This window comes from Pristiophorus japonicus, chromosome 14, assembly GCF_044704955.1.
Source record: "Pristiophorus japonicus isolate sPriJap1 chromosome 14, sPriJap1.hap1, whole genome shotgun sequence".
In the NCBI taxonomy this organism is placed as follows: domain Eukaryota; kingdom Metazoa; phylum Chordata; class Chondrichthyes; family Pristiophoridae; genus Pristiophorus; species Pristiophorus japonicus.
This window is the reverse complement of record NC_091990.1, coordinates 32,079,051-32,102,038: the sequence shown is the minus strand read 5'-3', so window position 1 is coordinate 32,102,038 and position 22,988 is coordinate 32,079,051. Positions and strand designations below refer to the sequence as shown.

The 22,988-nt window shown below is 45.1% G+C and overlaps 1 protein-coding gene across 2 annotated transcripts in view; it reads left to right on the top strand.

The window, feature by feature from the left end:
• Nucleotides 1-3,812, top strand: part of LOC139279841 (hippocalcin-like protein 1) — a 192,390-nt gene extending 188,578 nt beyond the window's left edge. For both annotated transcript variants that reach the window (XM_070899103.1, XM_070899102.1), the window contains 2 exons: nucleotides 93-198; nucleotides 2,074-3,812. In XM_070899103.1, the coding sequence (XP_070755204.1) occupies nucleotides 93-198; nucleotides 2,074-2,171 (204 nt within the window). In that variant the 3' untranslated portion in view covers nucleotides 2,172-3,812. The remainder of the gene's footprint in view (nucleotides 1-92; nucleotides 199-2,073) is intronic.
• Nucleotides 3,813-22,988: the final 19,176 nt, after the last annotated feature.

Sequence of the window (22,988 nt, the reverse complement as noted above, 5' to 3'; positions counted from 1 at the left end):
TATAGAGAGCTAAGGTGTGAGGAGCGGTACCAAACTTGTATTGAAAAATGAATGCTATTTAACCCATTTATTGGACATTCTTATTTTGATAGGCAATCTACAAGATGGTGTCCACTGTGATGAAGATGCCTGAAGATGAAGCTACACCAGAGAAAAGAACGGATAAAATCTTCAGACAGATGGACACAAATAATGATGGTAACTATCAAACTACCCCTCACCATTTCTCAGGCAGATTTGTCAACCTTCACTCTCTGCCCCATCTTCATTCACCTTTATATCAGAAGCCCCACTGCAGCCCACTAAGAACTCTTGTGACATTCTCCCATCTGTATGTCTTTGTATTCCTGTGTTAGTTAGATAAAGAGTAGTGCTTCATTCCGCTATGGAGGCACTGAAATCATAAAGCAAATGGACTAAAAAAAAAATCAAAAGTCCGTTGAGAGAAGGACTAAAGGCGAAAATTAATTGTGATTTCTCATTAAGAATTCATGAGAGAATGAAAAAGACAATTCAACTTGGCATGATGGTAGCTCCTGGGACTTTTAGACATCTTAGTTTGGTCATTTCTCTAAGTTTGCAGCTCATTTAATGTGGGATTCAGCCCCAGTGTACTTGATTTTTGGTACACTGGTTTGCATACTTGCAGCAAATTTCTGTGCATGCAATTCTAAAAGAATTGTTAACCCTTCTCAGTGAACCTTATTAACTCCGTATTAATTCCTTAAAATAGCACACGTAGGAATTTGATGCAAATCTACCAACCAGTGAATTAAAATATTGCACAGAAATAATTTCAACTCCAGCGATGCTGTAGAAAACACTAATATTACAGTAATAAATATACTGTGATCATTAGCCCTAACAGTATCTTTTTTTGCCCTGTACCCCTTTCGAATTTGCACATTCTCTCTCTTCTGTTTGTACTATTTTAACTTTACTTTTAGCTGATTTCTAATATTTAAAACTCTGCTGCCGCCGGTTTTTTTTTAAGGTGGTTTTATAGGAATGCACAAATCAGTGCCTAATGTGCTTTTATGAATCCAACCAGAAAGGAGCCCTGCAGAACCAGCTAAAAATGGCCATTTACAACATTTCTCTGGTAGACATTACAATATTGTGCTGATTCGGTACCTTGCAGTATCACTTGGCTTCTATAAATTAATCTGTTACTAACTCTGACCAAGCAGTTTTAGCCTAGGTTTGTCAGTATGGGATTTTCCATCTTTCAAGCGAGTCATGATAACATGATGGGCATCCCATATATCTCCAGCATACCGTATACCACAATATAGTGGGAGTGGGGGAGGGCGTTGTTGATCTTGGAGACACTGGGGTCGATTTTAACCCGACTCGCTCAGCTGAAACTTGGCGGGTGGGCAGTGCAAATCGTCCTGGCTCTTACCTGCCCAAAAGCAGCCGTAATCGCAACATCTCCAATTTGAACCTGATCTCCTGAGCGGACAGCAAGGACATGCGTCCAGAGCCAACGTGGTCCTTCTCGCATGTTACAGCCCGATGACATTATTGAGACCCGACTATAATTTTAACTCGGGCCTGAGCAGGGAATCCACCTGGAGATAAAATTGGGGTCAACATGGCACATACAAGGGGGCAGGTTTCAGATAATAAAAGGCTTGATCTGTTTATGGAAACTACATTTTTGCTGAGAATATAAGAAAAGAGTTGGTGAGGGTGGATGGGGCTGTGGTGGTGAGCAGGGAACATCCAAACTGTAACAACACATCTACTTGAATCTAAATATACTATTTGGTTGAATGACATTCCGTGGAAATTTATTCCACAAGTTTATTAATTTTATGTCAATAAACTCCTCCGAAAATACCTCCTTACTCCTAATTTTAATCACCTATGCGTCTGTCAGGAGTAGGTACAGCGTAGCAGAGAAGGCAATAAACTGATGTGAAGCAGACCTGTTCTCCTCCCCCCTGCTTAGACTTAAGTGGGACATTCCACTTTCATGAATTGCCCATTATGAATACTACCTGTTATTTTCAAAACAGAAAATTAGCTTGTTAATGAACCCCTTTCCTGTTTACAAATATCTTCCAGGTAAATTGTCCCTTGAAGAATTCATTAAAGGTGCCAAGAGTGACCCATCCATTGTACGATTACTACAGTGCGATCCAAGCAGTGCATCTCAGTTCTAATGGGACATGATACTAACCGCGCTGATCGTCCGAAGTAAAGGGACGAGCTATCATTCCAGCTGGATTGCCAACGCATTGTCTGACCTCCATCTCATCATGAATTGATCCTCCTGCCATAAGAGGGTGATTGACTGACATGGATAGCATATTCTACCCAAGCTGTCTTCAGAGGAGCTTTTAGTCACTGCATTGTCACTTTTGTTTTGTGTTTTCTGTACGATGGATACTTCAAAAAGCAGGCATGCCAATACTTTCAGGGCATTAGGGGGGCAGTGCGTAATGTTCTCCACTATGGATCAGAATAGTGCACATGTCCAACATTGGCCCACACCTGAACATTAAAAAAATGACATCTCGAATGTAAAGATGCCACTCCCTAAAATGCCATATATGGGAGCTTGTGAACACGCTTTGAGTACATTGTAGCTGCTCTAGTTTTTGCTCTTGTTGCAAACCTAAAACAACTTGAACTCCCACAATGATCTAAACCGCTCTGCATGAGCAGATTCACCCAGTGAGCCCCAGATCACTGTGGGACATGTAGTTTAAGCTTAGAAAGCAGGAGACATATTACAAATGTGCTTGCGAGGTGAGGTGTATGCGGGGGGGGGGGGAAAGTGAATGTTTGAGTGGCCCTCATGTTCAGAGTGAGACTGTTGACATGTATACAAAATGTACCCTGACTATAATTTTGGTTTTATAAAAGAAAGCCCATTCCAATTAAGCACAGCTGTTTTATAAAAATGAAACACATTCTCTTTTCTAAGATTCCTAAATCTGCAGTTTCCCAAAGCATGGTTGGGGGAGGCTGAACAAGTGGCCTCTCACTAAATAGAAACTACAATTGAATCTTGTCTAAATTATTGAAAATTACTATTTTCTCCTTCAGTTCATGTCAAGCTAAAAATGTGGCTTATCTCTAAGATTCCATTTCACCACAGGGTGGGAAGGGGCGAGCAGTTGGGGGAGGTGTGGAGGGGACGGGAGGAAGATGTTCAACTCTCAAATTCCCAAAATGTTCGAACAAATCATCGAAGCCTGATAAGACTGGACTTGTACTTGTCTCTATGGAATAAAGTACAATAAAACAACATTATATAAGGTTATTGTAATGGAAAAGTCATGTTTGCAACTTTTTAGACTGTGTGATAAAAGATCACTTACATTGATGCATAACTGACTCCTCCCACTCCCCACCCCAAGTGTAAAAGTCATAAGTAAGGTTGACTTATGTGCTAAATTTTCATGGTGTACCTCACTTCTCCCACACAATATGGCCAGCACTCATAGACCTACAGAATTCATGGCTATTAGAAACGCACAAGGGAGTACTGTGGATAGGTGGGCTAGATGGACCAAAGGTCGTCTTCTGCCTACAGCTGTTACTATCTTACTATGTTACAATAACAAAACTGGAATCGATACAACTTAATCCTCCCGACAAGTACACAAAATCTGTTATAGCAGGGGTGTGTTACATGGCTTCAGAACTGGAGGAGGAGCCATTCTCAGTGCATGTTATATCATGGTATAGGGGATTGTTGTATTGAAAGATATATGTATTTTTAAAAAAATATGTGTTGATGTACTTCATCTTCAGATACTATTCTAAATTAAAATGTAATTGTTTTAAAGCAGGAATTGAAATGCCATTTTTTTTCCCATTGAAGCCAGTCTGTTTGTCTACTCCTTAAACCTGGTGTTGTAACAAAGTTTAACTCACCTGAATTTGACAAAGTCAATGAGATTTCTGTCCTGTGTTTTACTTTCCTGGATCCAATAATGCTTAGTGCTTGGTAGAAATGGGCAGATTTTGGTGCTTTTGGCAAGACTAATCTCTATGGTTTAAAAATATTTATTTCAACATATTACTCAGAATAGATGCTTGTGATTAAACTAGTGATTTCAACAAGATGGAAGATTGGCTTCAAACAGTGAGTACTTAGGGTAATGTTTCCCTCTGCGTAAAGCAGGACAAATCATCATGATTCATTGAGGTTTACTACCCACTAAAGCAATTGTGAGAACGTGTGGCTTAGAAATAATGGGGGGAACTTTAACTCCCAAGGACAGGTGGGTTGGGGCACGTAGGAGGTAAAAATGTAACATTTCTCCAACCCAACCCCAACCCACCTCCAATGCGCCTCCTTCCAGTTTTAATGGCCACTCAGGAGGCGAGTATTCAGTAAAATCATTTAAGGAGACTGAGGACCTGCACTTTACCTACATTTTTATTTGTAACCCATGGAAGCTACGTTTCCTGGGGCTCGGGAATCCCGGCAGGCAAAAGGAGGCAAGAAGGGCCGGATCCATGAGGTAAGTGCATTTACAATACTGCTTGTGGGCCAGGAGGAGCAGGCGTGTGATCTTCAACTGTTCACCGCACCTACCCACCCTCCCACCCCACACCCCACACCATGATCTTTGGCTTTACCCACTACCCCGCCCTCCCCCTCATGATATTCTACGACTCCAACCAACCTTCCCCCATGATCAGCCCCAACACCGCGCCTCCCCCCCCCCCCCCCACGATCTCCGACTTAACTGCTATCCACTTACTTGCTGCTTTCCTGCCCCATGGGCAGCCAACCTGTCAATCAAGCTGACAGTCGGGCGGGAAACCTTTCCAAAATTTTTAAAGGAGGTCCTACTGTTACGTTTGGTCGGGTTTCCCGTCCACAAATCCACCACTCCTCCCCCGTTCTCTTCCTGGCTCCAAGTAAGTATCTGGGACAATGATTCCTGAGCATGCAATTTCATTAGTGATAATGGGGCGAAATAGGCAGTCACAGAACCCCTCCGATATTGATCCTTTAGGACGTCTCAAGCAGCAAACGAGCCAGTTAAATGCTAACGTTCATTCACTCAGTTGTAACACATGATTTGATGCTTATTTTAAAATACCTGTTTTACAGATGGTCACCAATGTTATGGACCATGGAAATTTATGATAGGGGAGGACAGTGCAAAGGAGGCATCAAATACAGGAAGTCACAGGTAGAATCAGCACAGTTTAAACAATTTGGACAACCCATTGGAAGGTCCAGAAGAAGTTATAGGCCTTGAAAAAAAGCACACACAGGTAAAGCATGAAAACTACTACAAAATAGTTGTCCAGGACATGTATGGACATGAAGGAAAGTAGGACTGGTTAAAAAATATCTGTAGAAAAATATTGAGCTACAAATTGCATAGCGCCCCCTTTAGGGCGATAACTTTTCAATTGTTGCAAAAGTTGCAGCAGGCGAAAAAGATTTGCTGCTCCCGGGAACTTTAGCTTTAGTGCTCCAAGAGGGAAGCAAAGTGCTAAATCAAGTACTATCACTTCCCTTAGAGCGCTAAAGTGTGTGAGAGGGGTGGTAGCAGCAGAGCGCTGAACAATGGTCCGTGCAGTGCTGCTGTCTTTAGAGGCTCCTTCCCTCGCTTAAAGGGAAGGGCCAATGATGGGTTGAATCAATCTTAATGCTACGTGCATATCAGCCCCAAGCACTCAGAGTGGAGGGATGAGGAATCATGGCATCAAAATCAGAAGGTACCAGACTGGTAAGAGTAATAAAGTTTGCCCTATCTGACCACCATTGCCTTTAAATATCGCTCCTCAAACAGCCAGCCGAGGGGACAACGCCTCCTGCAGCTGCCATTGTTGACGCCCAGCAATGCTGCAGGGGGTGGGACTGAATATCAATTCCGGAGCAGTAACGGGGCGCCATGCACTGGATACGGTCATGATCTACGGGGTGCAAGACAGCGAGGCGATAAGTGTTAGCACCAGCACAAAGCCGCTAGGGAATTTCACGGGCGTCTGTGAATTCGCCACGCCCGGTCGGTAACCCCTTAGTGCACAGTTACTGCCCCCACAGCCACTAAAAGGAGGCGCAAACCAGGCGAATTTCTTCCCCATTGCATTTATGCTAGATAAATGTTAGCAAGGATGTAGTAAGTAATGTAGTAGAAGTGAAAATAGCAGGGTTGTGCAAATTATATTAAATGTGACAAAGAATGTACTTCAAGAAATTTCCATGGGCCAAATTACCCTGTCTCACTCCGCACTGCTTTTCTGTTTAAAGGCAAAACTGGCACACACCCATAATTTGCAGCATGCAACAGGTGCTGTAGCCATAGACCCAGAACAGCTCAGTCCTTAAGAGGAAAGCATTTGGAGGATGTTGGACCCATGGAGAAGGGAGGATAGTGCAGAAGCAATGGTATGTATCATATTCAAGAGATAACAACAATAACCTGCATTTTTATAGCACCTTTAACATAGTAAAATGTTCCTAGCCACTTCACAGGAGTGTTATCAAACACAATTTGACAAAATTGTATGTTTTGCATGATAGATTACATCAAGCTGTCCACACACTGTGACTGTGCCAAAACAATGGTGCTTATAATGGTAACACAGTACTCAAATCGATAAGCGTGCTTATCTGCTCATATTAAACTATTTGCCTTTTTTGGGAAAAAGGAAACCCAGTTGTCCTTGAGCAGCAGGACTCCCAATAGCACTAGCCTTCATCATCCACACGTGAATCAGGCACGAGTGCAGACACAGACATTGCTGAAGATTTTGATACAAATGTTGACGAGGAAGCACAGGGTGATTCACTGACGTTGAAGGGCCTGTTGTCGGAGTTAATGAGGGGCTCTGTGATATACAGCAGGAGTGTAACTTGCTGCATCCATTCCTTAGTTACATGTGGATGCAAAGCTTAGTAGGCCTGCTTTTATATTGTACAGCACTAGGCCCTTAATGAGCTACTTACCATCTTGCATATGAGAATGACAGATGGTCTGGTTCATGTGGTAAACTCTGAGCAACTAATTATGTGCTGTCATGAAAGAATGGTATGCCATTGAGCTTCTGGCAATACCAATGGCATCTGTGCGAGTGATATCAGTTGGTCAGGCCATTGGCGCAGTCATAGATAGGATTACATAGGATTTACAGGAACAGGCTATTCGGCCAAACCAGTCCATGCTAAGGTTTATGCTCCACTCGAGCCTCATCCCATCTTTCCTCATCTAAATCGATCAGCATAACCCTCTATTCCCTTCTCCCTCATATGTTTATCTAGCTTCCCCTTAAACGCATCTATACTAATGGCATAAACCTCTCCCTGTGGTAGCGAGTTCCACATTGTCACCACTCTCTGGGTAAAGAGATTTCTTCTGAATTCCCTATTGGTGACTATCTATTTATGCTCTTCCCCACAAGTGGAAATATTCTCTCTATATCCGCTGTATCAAAACCTTTCAGAATTTTAAAGACCTCTATTAGGTCACCCCTCAGCCATCTTTTTTCAAGAGCAAAGAAACCAAGCCTGTTCATCCTTTCCTGAGAGATATAACACTTGACTGGTCTTTTTGTATTATTACATGAAGATAAATTGTACTGTTTGAATTAAGCGAGTCAGTTCATGACGATGTTCTGTATGTTCACTTTCTGGTGAAATAAAGCAGCCTTATGATTAGTATCTGGCCTAATTTCACCGTGTTCTCTCAGTCCAGCTTCAGAGAAATTGAAGTATATGTGCAAAAGATGTGAATTTGCAGTTCAGGTCACAAGAGGGTACTATAGTTACACCTTTGTACCACACTATTGTACATGCAGATGTAGGACACCGTGAGTCAGCTCTTTCAAAAGTAAGACAGATTGTTCATAGCAGCAACCAACACCACTGCACCCAAGAAGGTATTTAGGGCAGACCAACATTTGTAGCAGGCCTTTATTATCCTGATTAATATTCTTGTAGCTTATGGCTTTGGCTAAAGGAGTATATATTGTGCAATATATACATTTGAACATGGTTAAAAGAATTGGACTCTATGCACTAGATGATGAATTTTCCCAAATGACTGGTTATGTCTGTATATGGTAGATAAAGTCCTATAAGGAACATATCCATAGTGATAGCGGCTTTGGATCAAAGTGTATCTCTTTTAGTACGCTCTTTCACATTCTTCGCACACAAGAACAATGAGATGACTTGTGTTAGCTGGTATTTTCTTGCTCATATCCATCTATTTCTAAAGAACAAGTGCTGGCTAAATGGCTAGAGAATGAATTGTTCTGAAAGGGATGTAGGTAAGTCTGAAAGTATATCGAACAGCTCAGGAATTCTATTTGTAAGCTCAAATAGCTTTTGTGGAAAATTGGGTACACGGATCTGTGGCTTGATTTATATCTCACAGACTGATTGTCAGTAGTGGTAAGGGAATTAATGGAAGATAACCTTTTGCATCTGAAATTGTCCTTTTGCATCTGAAATTGTATCATACATATGGATACCAAAATGCAGCATTATTTCAAATTATCCTCCACAACAATGATCAATAAACAATGGCAGATAGGATTGTATTCTGCATTGTGCAGCCTATTATGGTTGATGCATATGGTTTCTGCTCTCTCTCGTGCCTTTCAATCTTTCTCCTGCCTATGTATCTGTCTTTCTGTCTGGCTTTATATCTCTGTGCCCCATTCCTCTCACTGTACCACAAGGTTCAGTGCTGGGACCACAGCTATTTACAATATACATTAATGATTTAGACGAAGGAATTGAATGTAATATCTCCAAGTTTGCAGATGACACTAAGCTGGGTGGGGGTGTGAGCTGAGAGGAGGATGCTAAGAGACAGGTTAGGTGTGCAGGCAAATGCATGGCAGATGAAGTATAATGTAGATAAATGTGAAGTTATCTACTTTGGTGGTAAAAACAGAGAGACAGACTATTATCTGAATGGTGACAGATTAGGAAAAGGGGAGGTGCAATGATACCCGGGTGTCATGGTACATCAGTCATTGAAAGCTGGCATGCAGGTACAGCAGGCGGTGCAGAAGGCAAATGGCATGTTGGCTTTCATAGCAAGAGGATTTGAGTATAGGAGCAGGGAGGTCTTACTGCAGTTGTACAGAGCCTCAGTGAGGCCACACCTTGAATATTGTGTACAGTTTTGGTCTCCTAATCTGAGGAAGGACAGTCTTGTTATTGAGGGAGTCAGCGAAGGTTCACCAGACTGATTCCCGGGATGGCAGGACTGACATATGAAGAAAAACTGGATCGACTAGGCTTATATTCACTGGAATTTAGAAGAATGAGAGGGGATCTCATAGAAACATATAAAATTCTGATGGGATTGGACATGTTAGATGCAGGAAGAATGTCCCAATGTTCGGGGAGTCCAGAACCAGGGGTCACAGTCTAAGGATAAGGAGTAAGCCATTTAGGACCGAGATAAGGAGAAACTTCTTTACTCGGAGAATTGTGAACCACAATTTTCTACCACAGAAAGTTGTTGAGGCCAGTTCGTTAGATAACTTCAAAAGGGAGTTAGATGTGGTCATTATGGCTAAAGGGATCAAGGGGTATGGAGAGAAAGCAGGAATGGGGTACTGAAGTTGCATGATCATCCATGATCATATTGAATGGTGGTGCAGGCTCGAAGGGCTGAATGGCCTACTTCTGCACCTATTTTCTATGTTTCTATAACTTAATGTGCAAGAAGAGCATGTCCTATTATTTTTCACTCTCACACTTGGATAAATTGATAGCATCACCCCTGAATTCACCAGCTTTTTCATTACTATTAACAGACAAGGATTATTGCCTCTAGTAATCCTCTGAGAATTTACATAATAATGCCTAATTTTGCCCACTTAAAAAAAAATCTAGCTGCATTAATGTGAGCAATAGTTCTTTTTCCTGAGTATAATTACGTATTCCGCCCTCTAATTATTGTATCACACTGGTAAGTGCGCCCCCATTTTTTTGTATTTCATTACTTGCACCTATAGTTGTCCCTTTTTGCTTGCAAAATGATCATCAAAGCTTTTCTTTCCAGCATTTTCACTTGACGTTTCTATAGGAACACCATCAGGTACAGACATCTGAGGGGTACCCACAAGCCCACCATTCTGACAGTACATTTCATCAGCTGGGGTTGCTGATGCAGCAGGCTATGGATTAGGTTCAGGAAGCTAATTAAATGGTCAAAAAGAAGCATATATCATTCTTTGAGGGTACTTTTCTTGTGGTCAGTGTTTCTTTATCTATTGAAATTGCATTACCTGTGATATTTGTTTTAAGATTGTCATTTCTTACTATAAGGAAGGCTAATCTTTGTGTGAACAAACAAAACCACTCAATTGAAAACTCCACAAAATAATATTTTGTGAGTTTTCTCTCTCCTCACGAAGGAGGCATCTATTCTATGGGGAAACGCACCAGATTCAAAGTATTGTTATTAATAACATGGAGTTCAAACTCAAAGTGAGATAGATCAGAAAAAGGCCAAATGTAAATACTCAGGGACAAATATATAGTCTATGAAATTGCTCTTGCTTTATAGGCCTGAAGAAGAAAAACAAATACAGGGAAGGATTGTAAAGTGGGAGAATTCTTTCTTCGATCCTGGCTTGGATGGTGTGAAATCTTCACTGGAGCTGAACAAACCAGACATGAAACACGAGAGAATTCTTGTAGGATTTATTAACTAAAGCTGAGAGCTGGATTTTGTATAGTTGTCACTGGAAATAATTGCAATGAGAGGAATGTTGTGTATGCAATAACTGTTAGACTGAGTACTGTTTAACTCCAAGAGGTATAACCTTGGCTGTGCTTTATTAAGGCCCAAAGTGCCTAGTATACAAAATGGCTGAAGTGCAGCCCAGTGGCCTCCAACAGTGACACCATCTAGTGGCGAGTGATCCCAAAAGTACATACATGACAGGGAAGAAATAGCACACAGATTCTGCAATAAAGGCTTAAAAAATTGCTTGTGTTGTGAATATTTGTTGGGAGGTTGCTATTTAAGATCTTTGTGTACATTGGTCGATATAGTGTACTAGCTTTGTGTTTGTGGTCCCTGTTGATGGTATTTCCTGAGGTTATAGGTGGTATGATTTCTACATGGTTCCATTAAAATGTGTTGCCTGTCACAGGCAAGACATGCAGATTATAACTATGTATTGTTGCTATCTTTCAAATGATGTAAACCAAAGAGCCATGGAAATAAGTCAGTTCAGTGAGTGCATTCTGTTGTTTCAGAGAAGTGAGCTTTGTTGTAAAATGCGAGGTGTCAAACTAACCTGGATTCTACCTATCTGATTCTAGCCTGAATCCCACTCCAGAGACTTGAGCACGTAAATCTAGGCTGACCCTCCAATGCTGTGCTGCACTGTCGGAGGTGCCGTCTTTCGGATGAGACGTTAAACCGAGGCCCCATCTGCCCTCTCGGGTTGATGTAAAAGATCCCATGGCACTATTTTGAAGAAGAGCAGGGGAGTTATCCCCAGTATCTTAGCCAATATTTATCCCTCAATCAACATCACCAGAACAGTTTATCTGGTCATTATCACATTGCTGTTTGTGGAAGTTTGCTGTGTACAAGTTGGCTGCTGCGTTTCCCACATTCCAACAGTGTCTACACTCCAAAAGTACTTCACTGGCTGTAAAGCGCTTTGAGACATCCAGTGGTCATGAAAGGCGCTATATAAATGCAAGTCTTTCTTTCTTTCTGTGACATTCCACTATTTATGGGGAATTCCCTCTGCACTGGGTGAGATTGTTTACAGCAACAGCAGCTTGCTGTTCACATCCAGCTGCTGTGTTACTCGTGTTGGAAACTGCAGACGATGCACCTGTGGTGCTGAAAGCCAGTAAATGTAGTGATCCGCAGCAGTGATGGCCAGTATTGGGGAAAATCGGCTCTTCCAACTTTGGGTGTTTAACGGATAAGTCCTTTTGCTTTTCATTTTGTGTTTCTGGGAGTAAGGTTATCCTTACAAAAGTTAGCACATTTCTGCAGTAGGTTTTATTCATTCTAGCTTGTGGTGGCCTTTACATTCCATAGCAATTCATCGCATTTTTTGATCAACTTGTAGTTAAGGCACAAATGTTGATCCTTTAGTGCAAATTTTCACTCCTCACTTGAACAGACTGAATTAACCGTCGTGATTGGCACTTACAAAGCCTGACCTAAAAAACACAAGTAAACCTTCACATAAAATGAACTGCATGTATTATTACAATAATTAAAGGGGGGAAATACGCTGGAGTGATTTCAAGACAGGAATCTGATTTTAAGGTTGAGATGACAATTATATTTGGCTCAGATTGTGACGTCGCCTGAACTACTCAGCAATTTTGCTGCCTTGTTAATTATTCCAGGTAGTCATTCTTCCTCCTCGTGGGTTAGAAATTAAGGGCTAGAGTTTCGGTTTTCAAGTTTTACGCCAAAATTACCGTTTGTGCTTCGCTACCGTTTTTAGGCCCGCTTTTTGGCCTTTAATTTGCTAGAGGTAAAAATCGGCGTTGCACGAGGATTCATGGCGCAAACAGCGAATTTTTGCAAGTTTAGTCCGGGGCAATAACGCTGCGAGAGAGGCCTTGGGAGGGGGGGAAAACAACAATAAAAATTTTGCAAATTAAAAATTCACAAAACATTCACAAAACCCTTATCTATAAATCGCTGAAAAAGAATTAAAAAATAAAAACGTTGACCTTTTTTGCAGGTCTTCATACTTATCGCTGCTGGCCGGGCTGTCGGTGTTCTGGCGGGTCCCGAGACAGCCAAAAATCGATCGCAAGCGCTATTTCCAGTGTTGCACGTCGGCGCTCCTCTCCCCGGCGGTACGTGGAAGTGCCACCGCAAAAAGGTCACCGAAAATCCCGCTGGACCGGGTTTTCGCCGCTGAGGGTCAAATCGCGCCGAAAACCCGGTTGCAAAATCAGCGAAATTCTAGCCCTAAAACTCTAAAAATAATCTCTCTGCAAAGTAGCATCACTATAGTCAGAGCGAGAGTATTTCTAGTTGGAAATATTATTACAGTACTGGTCACGGTACATTACAACACAATCCACAAATCACATACATACAGCACAATACAGATGAAAGCAGTACATGGCACTCTATTTACACAAACAGATTAAAAATACATTCTCACTACAAACATTTTCTATGTCATACGGCCCGAGGGGGTTTTATACTGGTCCCAGCCCCTCGATGTAGATTGGTAGGAGGGCCTTAAACTGTGGCCCTTTCCCATTGTGCCTTGGAACGGCTGTAGCAACCTTTAGTGTGTCCCACAGCATGTAATTCTAGACCTTGGAATGTGCCAGTCTGTAACACTCGGTTGTGCACAATTCTTTACTCTGGAAGATGAGCAAGTTTCAAGCAGATCAATGGCGTCTTTCCCCGAGTTGATGGTCCTCCAGCAGCAGTTGATATCTGTCTCGGTGTGCGTCCCTGGGAACAATCTGTAAAGCACAGAGTCCTGTGATAGAGCTGCTCGGGATGAACCTCGACAGAAACCATGGCATCTCTTTCCAGGCCTTCTTTGCAAAGGTCTTATCCCCCTGCAGTGTGCCATGGTGCTGAGCCGCCGGCTATGCATGAAGGATCCGACAGGGAGGGCCCGTCTCACCACCAGCCAAGCTACATCTTGGTGCATGTTTGAAAGCTCTGGCAATGAGGCATTCTGCCAAATGACTTCGACAGTCTGCTCGGGAAACCATCCGACAGGATCCACCATCTCCTTTGGCCGTAGGGTCTCAGACGTTTACGTGCCGATCACTGCTTTCTGGCCTTGTGGTCAAAGGTGTTTTTCTGAATCAACGATTCTGTGAAGGACAGGTGATCCGGCACAGTCCAACTGAATGAAGCGTTCCGTGGCAGCGTGGCCAGACCCATCCTTCGCAACACCGGGGACAGATAGAACCTCAGCATGTAGACGGCTCAGGTGACTACTGTGGCGCAGGAGCATGGTATGGGGCAGACCTGCACCACGTACAGCAACTCTGAGAGCACCTTGCACTTGATGACCAGGTTCCTGTCCTCTCAATACTGCGCGCTGCTCCCACAATTCCAGTTTCTGCTTCACCCTAGCGATACACTCCTAGTATTTGGTGCACACCCCGGCCGCTCCGAACCATATTCCCAGCACATTCAGGTAATCTGACCTTACGGTGAATGGGACAAAGGATCTGTCGGCCCAGTTCCCAAAGAACATGCCTTGCTTCTGTTGCGATTAACTTTCGCTCCCGAGGCGAGTTCAAACTGGTCGCAGATGCTAAGCAATCTGCCGACCAATGGCGGATCGAACAAAGGACGGCAACATTGTCCATGTACAGGGAGGCCTTGACCTGAGCACCTCCGCTGCCTGAGATCATCACCCCTCTTATGCCCCATCCTTCCTGGTGCACTCTGTAAAAGGTTTATTACAACACACTAACAAGACAGAGGAGCGAGGACAGCCTTGCCTGACTTTGATCGGAAAGCTTTCTAACTCCCACCCGTTGATTAGAACTGCGCTACTGATGTCGGTGTAGAGCAGTTGGATCCATTTGCGGATTCCATCCCGAAATCCAATTTTGAAGAGCACGTCCATCAGGTACATGTATGATATTCTGTCAAAGGCCTTCCCTGGTCCAAGCTGGTTAAGCAGGTGTCCATTCTCCTGTCCCGCACGTAGCTGATCATATCCCTGCACAGCGCAAGGCTATCCAAGATCTTCCTGCCAGTTACGGTGCAGGTCAGATCATCGGCTCCAGAGCGGACCTGCCCCTGTTGGCGATCACCTCGGACAGAATTTTATAATCCACATTAAGCAGCGAAATGGGCCATCAATTTCTGATCTCTTCCCTGTCCCCTTTCTGCTTGTAGATGAGGGTGATGATGCCTTTCCTCGTGGATTCTCACAGCAGGTCTGAGCCCATCCAGTCCCACAGAGCCCAAAATAACACGACCGGTAAGCCGTCGCTTCCGGGAGTTTTACTCGTCTCGAAGGACCGGACGCCGTTTGTCAGCTCGTCCAGCGTTGGGAGTGATCCAGACTCTCCCACTGGTGTCATCTAAAACCTCCGAGATAGATGACAGGACGGACTGGGAGGCCGCGCGGTCTGTGGGCTTCACGTCATACAGCTGATCCTTGGATTTGCTGATCCTCAATATGTCAGGCTGCGAGGACGTCACAGAACCATCTTCTTCCTTTACGTTGTTGATCACAGAGCTCCCCCTGTGCACCTTTTGGAAGAAGAATCGCGAGAACGTCTCATCCTGCTCTACGGAGTGGACTCCCGAGCAGAAGATGATCTTGGAGGACTCTGAGTCAAAGAGCGAGGCTTACTGGCCCTTCACCTCTTGGAGCTCCTCCCCGACATCGACCCGCACTGACTGCAGCCGGAGCAGATTCTGCTGCTTTTCTAGAGTCGGGACATTTCCCTCTGTCTCCCTTTCACCTTCTGAACACCTTTGAAGATGAAGAACCTCGTGATGTCCATCTTCACCGTTTCCCACCAGTGCGTCGGGGAATCAAAGAGGGGTTTCACAGTTCTCCAACCTTTATAATCCCTTTTGAGTTCCTCACGTTCAGCTTCCATATCCCCCTGCCAACATTCTGGTCTTCCTGTAGGTGACAGTCGGCCAGTAGGAGGCAATGGTCAGAGAAGAACACCTCAGTGGGTCTGACCGTGAATGTTTGGGACACAAACAGGAAGTTTATTCCGGAACGGACGGACCCATCTAGTCTCGACCAGGTGTATAACGAGGATATAACGAGCATGGTGGATAGAGGTGTACCGATGGATGTGGTGTATTTGGATTTCCAGAAGGCATTCGATAAGGTGCCACACAAAAGGTTACTGCAGAAGATAAAGGTACGCGGAGTCAGAGGATGGATAGAGAATTGGCTAACTAACAGAAAGCAGAGAGTCGGGATAAATGGGTCCTTTTCAGGTTGGCAATCGGTGGTTAGTGGTGTGCCACAGGGATCGGTGCTGGGACCACAACTGCTTACAATATACATAGATGACCTGGAAGAGGGGACAGAGTGTAGTGTAACAAAATTTGCAGATGACACAAAGATTAGTGGGAAAGCGGGTTGTGTAGAGGACGCAGAGAGGCTGCAGAGAGATTTAGATAGGTTAAGCGAATGGGCTAAGGTTTGGCAGATGGAATACAATGTCGCAAAATGTGAGGTCATCCTCACATTTGGAAAAAAAAAACAGTAAAAGGGAATATTATTTGAATGGGGAGAAATTACAACATGCTGTGGTGCAGAGGGACCTGGGGGTCCTTGTGCATGAATCCCAAAAAGTTAGTTTGCAGGTGCAGCAGGTAATCAGGAAGGCGAATGGAATGTTGGCCTTCATTGCGAGAGGGATGGAGTACAAAAGCAGGGAGGTCCTGCTGCAACTGCACAGGGTATTGGTGAGGCCGCACCTGGAGTACTGCATGCAGTTTTGGTCACCTTACTTAAGGAAGGATATACTAGCTTTGGAGGGGGTACAGAGACGACTCACTCGGCTGATTCCGGAGATGAGAGGGTTACCTTATGATGATAGATTGAGTAGACTGGGTCTTTACTCATTGGAGTTCAGAAGGATGAGGGGTGATCTTATAGAAACATTTAAAATAATGAAAGGGATAGACAGGATAGAGGCAGAGAGGTTGTTTCCACTGGTCGGGGAGACTAGAACTAGGGGGCACAGCCTCAAAATACGGGGGAGCCAATTTAAAAGCGAGTTGAGAAGGAATTTCTTCTCCCAGAGGGTTGTGAAACTGTAGAATTCTCTGCCCAAGGAAGCAGTTGAGGCTAGCTCATTGAATGTATTCAAATCACAGATAGATTTTTAACCAATAAGGGAATTAAGGGTTATGGGGAGCGGGCGGGTAAGTGGAGCTGAGTCCACAGCCAGATCAGCCATGATCTTGTTGAATGGCGGAGCAGGCTCGAGGGGCTCGAGGGGCTAGATGGCCTGCTCCTGTTCCTAATTCTTATGTTCTTATGTATCTACGCAGTGCTCCGGGGCTGAGAAACCAGTTGCGTCAGGGTGACCACGGCGGTGTTTTGAAGGGGTTCCCCCATGCATCCTGGGCTATCCGCGGTCGGTGATGGTTCTTCCCTCTGTCCATCACCTGTGATGTTGCTGCTCCCAGTATCCCGGAACTGGGATTTGCTGACTGCTTTGTTGCTCCCGGTATCCCAGAGCTGGGGTGCGCTGGGCCCTTCGTTGCTTCTGGTGGTCCGGAGCTGGGGTGATCTCTTCTGCCTCAATCTTTCCTAGGCATTTTGACGCTTTTTCTGTTGGCGGCGGTTGTTCTTTTCACACCCTTCCTCATCAGATGAAGAGCAGTCGCTGTTGTCTGTTTGGGGCATGAGCCACTTGTTTCCGCTGGGCTGGGCTTTGGCGACACCATTCTCGTTCTTTGGCTGGGGCTTTTTCTTGGTGGCTTTTCTTTTACCCACTGGCCAGTCTCCTCTGCTGCTTCCTCATCCATCGACTCTGTCTGCTGGGGTGGAGGCTGAGGGGTGGTTGCCGGAGTTTTGTCATTGGCTGCAATGTCGGTTTCCCTGAGGGCCTGTGCGGTGGGAGCGGTGTTGGTCTCTTTAGAGAAAACCCTTGCGGTCTTTTCCTCGTGCCCCACGTTGTTCTTGGCCGCCTGCGCATAGCTGAAGCTGGGCTTGGGGCAGGCCTTGTAAAGGTGGCCAGCCTCCCCACAAAGGTTGCAGAACTTGCTCTCCTTTCAGTCCTTTGTGTGGTGTCCTTCTTGCTGCCAGTTCCTGCAGATGATGACCATGCAATTGGCTGCCTCGTGCCCGGGTTTCCCGCAGAGTTGACAGACCCTGGGTTGCCCGGTGAACAACATGTATCCTTGACTTCCTCCGATGGCAAAGCTGGTGGGGGTGGGGGTGTAGGATGACTCCTTTAGCGTCCACTTTCAACATTACTTTGATCTGGTGTTTGCTCATCCAGACCCCGAACAGGTCCTGGAGGTCGATCCTCAAGGGCCTGTTCGATGGCAGCTGGCAATTATTCCGCCATTCACATCCTATCGAGACTAACCGGTTTCTATCTTCTGTCATTATCATTTCAAGTCGGCCCCTCATCCCTTTTGTCTCTCTAATCTCTCCTGCCTTCCACCCTATCACAGACCTTCCCTTTTGTTCTTTCTTCCCCTCCCCCTTTCAGTGCTCCTTAAGAATCTGCTCTTTTCGAACATTCGCCAATTCTAATGAAGGGTCGTCGACCTGAAACATTAACTCTGTTTTTCGCTCCACAGATGCTGTCTGACCCACTGAGAATTTCGGCATTTTCTGTTTTTTATTTCTGATTCCAGCAACTGCAGTATTTTGCTTTTGTGTCCTTGAGGTTTCCAACAGCATCGATGTATCTTCCGAGGAAGGTCAGGACATCGATCACAGGGATGTACAGCTCGTACATGTGTACAGCAGCCATCCAATTCCTTTGCGATGGAAGGGGGAACAGCGGCTCCACAGTCAGCGGGTCACTGCTCCTTTCCTTTCCTGCCTGCAGGAATTTCAGGCATCCAGTGACGTTTCTGAAGGTTGCATCGAAGTAACCGACCTTGGGGAAAACCTGTCGGGCGAAGATGTCCGTGAGTTGAAAACCGCAGCTCCCAACCAGGATTCTCTTCGCGAAGAAGGGGCGATCTATCGGCGCTCCTCCTTGCTCCTTCTTCACTGTCACTCGGACAGTATTCCAGGCTCAAAGAAGGCCATGTACAAGGATTGGTGCTGTTCCCTGCATTTCTCTCGTAAATGCCGTGCGGTAAAGATCCGTTGTGTCCCTTAGTGGGCGGAATCCACACTTAGTGGATTCTGCCCACTCTGCAGTTACCGCAATAGGATTTGTCAGACCGCCCAAAGTGGAGAAGCATCCAAGGAAGGTGCTGAACACCTTGAGTCTCATCGCCGAGAGCAAGCTGAAGTCAAGTGGAAGGAGCGCTCGACAACCCAGGCATCTCATCCACCCGTTCCACCAATCACTGTCTGCCCCACCTGTGACAGAGACAGCACGTCCTGCATTAGACTTTTCAGTCACCTAAGAACTCATTTTTAGTGTGGAAGCAAGTCATCCTCGACCCCAAGGGACTGCCTATGATGATAATGATTCCGGACTCTCTGCCTTGCTGCTCGGTTGGCTGCCATCTCGTATGCAAATCCCTTATCTCTGATTGGCATTGGGCTGAAGCCAGCATTGAGATCCACCAATAGCAGAGAGAGTGCTTTTCAGAGGGTATCAGGCAGGAGCCAGCATGAAGATCCACCAAACTGGAAGAGTAAGTATTGCAACTCAGGTCAATTAGCATAAGAACAATTGATCTTAGCCAGCATGGTTAGTAGCAGGTTGTATGACAGATGCCTGCCACTACTTTTGTTATGAAATCCAGAGCTGTGGATTGGGTAACAACCCTTCTATGGTGAACAATATGTTTATCGATGGGCTGTGGAGCAGTGAAACCCTTTCAATATTCCAGGCTCTCTCTCTCGGTAGGTTCCTACCCAATGGCAATGTTCAACACCATAAAATACAATTCAAAAGAATGCAAAGCCTCTCCGGAGCATTTAATAAATCACAACAGTGTCTAAATAGATGAAATCATTGCCTTTTTAAAAAAAAAAATCTACAGTAATGCTGCTATGGTTGTCAATGGGTTAAACAGAAGGTACGCCTGCTGCGTGGTAGAACCAGTTTCTGACCATGCTGTTACTGACAACTTGTTCTTTTTGGATAAAGATGTATTTGTCTTTAGTTTTCCCAGTATCTTGTACTTGTTGCTCTGTACCTGGAGTTTGATCTTTGGTCAAGTGCAAGTGAGGAAGATGAGAATGTGGCTTGAGAATTTCCATTGCATTTTTAGTTAGAAAGCAACTGTTGCATTAAATCATTCTTTCTTTGTGTTGGATGTTCTAAATTCTGTAAACATTTCAAAAGCATCTGAAGAGTTGGTGTCCTTGTTTTAGGTTGGATCATCCCTCATCATAGGCAGTCCTGAAGTGAGTTATTTGATGGCTGAACAGTCCAACACGGGAGCCACAGACTCTGTCACAGGTGGGACAGATAGTCGTTGAGGGACGGGGTGGGTGGGACTGGTTTGCCGCACACTCTTTCTGCTGTCTGCGCTTGATTTCTGCATGTTCTCGGCATTGAGACTCGAGCTGCTCAGTGCCCTCTCGGATGCACTTCCTCCACTTAGGGTGGTCTTGGGCCAGGGACTCCCAGGTGTCAGTGGGGCTGTCGCACTTTATCAGGGAGGCTTTGAGGGTGTCCTTGTAGCGTTTCCGCTGCCCACCTTTGGCTCGTTTGCCATGAAGGAGCTCCGAGTAGAGCACTTGCTTTGGGAGTCTCGTGTCTGGCATGCTGGCTATATGGCCTGCCCAGCGGAGCTGATCGAGTGTGATCAGTACTTCAATGCTGGGAATGTTAGCCTGAGTGAGGGCGCTGATGTTGGTGCGCCTGTCCTCCCAGGGGATTTGTAGGACCTTGCGGAGACATCTTTGGCAATATTTCTCCAGCAACTTGAGGTGTCTGCTGTACATAGTCCATGTCTCTGAGCCGTACATGAGAGCAGGTATTACTGCAGCCCTGTAGACCATGAGCTTGGTGGCAGTTTTGAGGGCCTGGTCTTCAAACATTCTCTTCCTCAGGCGTCCGAAGGCTGCACTGGCGCACTGGAGGCGGTGTTGGATCTCGTCGTCGATGCCTGCTCTTGTTGATAGGAGGTTCCCGAGATATGGGAAGTGGTCCACGGTGTCCAGGGCCACACCGTGGATCTTGATGACTGGGGGGGCAGTTTGCTACTGTCAACGGGAGGCCGCATATTCCGTGTCCTCTGAGACGACATTAGTTGTGATCTAAGGTCACGTAACAGAGAGGCTACGAGAAGGCTGTCATCGTCCAGCTCAGGTTGGATAGTAATGTACATATTATAAGGAACATTAATGGTTAAGTACTCAGCATTTGTGAAATGTAGTTTGTCTGTTAATGTGACATTTGGAGTCATAACATACGAGGGAGTTGAGATGATCTTAAAAACCATGAGAAGATAGCACAAAATAAAAGCAGACATGTAGGAAATATATAGTAGGCCCACCAGCACTTCAATAGAGAAATGATAGGTTAGCGTTTCCAGTAGATTGCCTTTATCAGAACTGTAAAAGGCAGCTTCTCCTGTTCCTTTTTCAGTTCTGGCAACAAAAAAAAGCCTGTACCCAAAACATTAACCTGTCTTTTGTCTTTTCAGATGCTGATAGACCAACTGTGTACTTGCAGCCTTTTCTGCTTTCCTTCCAGATTTCCATATTTTTCTTTTAATGGGAACCTAGCATGAGCTGTATTATCAGTGTCGTCTCAGCCCCAGTGTGTGTTATTGGGCTCAATTTTCCCCAGATTGTGGTGTTTTTTTGGCCCGTGCCGCTTTTTTTGGGCCTAAATTTGAAAATCCAAGTTTCCCCAAAGATCGTACGTCAGCGAAACTCAGTTAGTTACGATTTTTTTAGGTTCGTTTTTTTTTGTAACCCGAGGTCTGCACCAGTTTGTCACAATTATGCAAGTTTGGCCAACTTACATTTCTCCTTGGATGGTGTATGTGACCACTCCCAAAAAAACCTTCTGGGCATGAAGAAAAACCAGCGCACGTTAAAAAATCGGCCCAGAAAGACGCCATTGTTTTTAGGCGAAGTTTTGGAGGGACTCAAAAGCACACAAATATGCATCATCAAGCTTAAATTTTTCCAACTGAAAATGCAGAAAATGGAAGTTTCCTGCAATTCTTTAAGTTTGGATTTTTTTTTAAATTGCCACGCCACCACCGAACATCTCCAAACCGAGCTCGAGGGTCGGAACGTCAGTCGGCAGAATCGGTCCCTCATCTAGACACGGGCTCGGGGCTCAGCTTGAAAAAAAGTCGGGGGGTGGTGGGGGGAGGGGGAGGGATGAGAACCCTTACACTATGCCACTATGCATCAAAAGAAGCCTGAGGGGTTGGGGGTGGAAGCCGAATTGAAGGCCTGAGAAGCCTTACATTATTCAGCAAGCAGCATCAAATGAAGCCCTGGGTGAGGGCGGGTTTGAGGGCGGGAGGGTGGGGGGGGGGAGGTGTTTCCTGATCTAAGCAAGCCTATTGCACATGCTCAGACCTGGGTGTGGTCCATACTAGGGCATGAACCCCCTTGGGGAGAGTGACAACAAAGAAGCTTGTCCTGCCTGCCGTTTTGAGCTTGTTGCTAAGGTACAATTTAACCATGGGGGCAATACTGGCAATGCCATACCTCGTGCAGGCCTTCTACATGATGGTGCTACGGAGGAGACAATTGATTCGATGTCATCGCATAAGGCACCTCAGAGCACGTAGGATGATGGGCAGGAGGCCTTACCCACATCGGGTATATTGTGACAGGCATTCGTACCTGCACTTGAGTGATGCAGACTGTGTCAGAAGATTGCGTTTCCGCAAAGAATTTGTAACTGAGATCTGAGAGTTAGTAAAAGCAGACCTGTAACCTAGAAGCATCAGGAGGACTGCTTTGTCAGTTAAAGTGAAGGTTACAGCTGCACTTTCATTCTATGCATCTGGATCATTCCAGGCCACAACTGAGGATGTGTGCGCCATTTCTCAACATGCAACACATATTTGCATTCGGCAGGTGACTGCTGCACTATATGCCCGGAGGAATGACTACATAAAGTTCCTCATGACCGCTCAGGCATTGCCTGAAAGGGCTGTGGGCTTCCCAAAGGTACAGGGCTGCATTGATTGTACCCACATCTCCTTGTGAACACCTTTGGAGGATTCCGAGATGTACAGGAACAGAAAAGGCTTCCACTCCGTTAATGTGCAGCTCGTGTGTGAGGACATGCATCACATCATGTCAGTTGATGCAAGATACCCTGGGAGCACCCATGATATGTTCATCCTACGCGAGAACATTATATCTGTCATGTTTCAGCAGCAGCCAGAAGGGCAGATCTGGCTACTGGGAGACAAAGAGGACGGCCTCGCCACCTGGCTCAT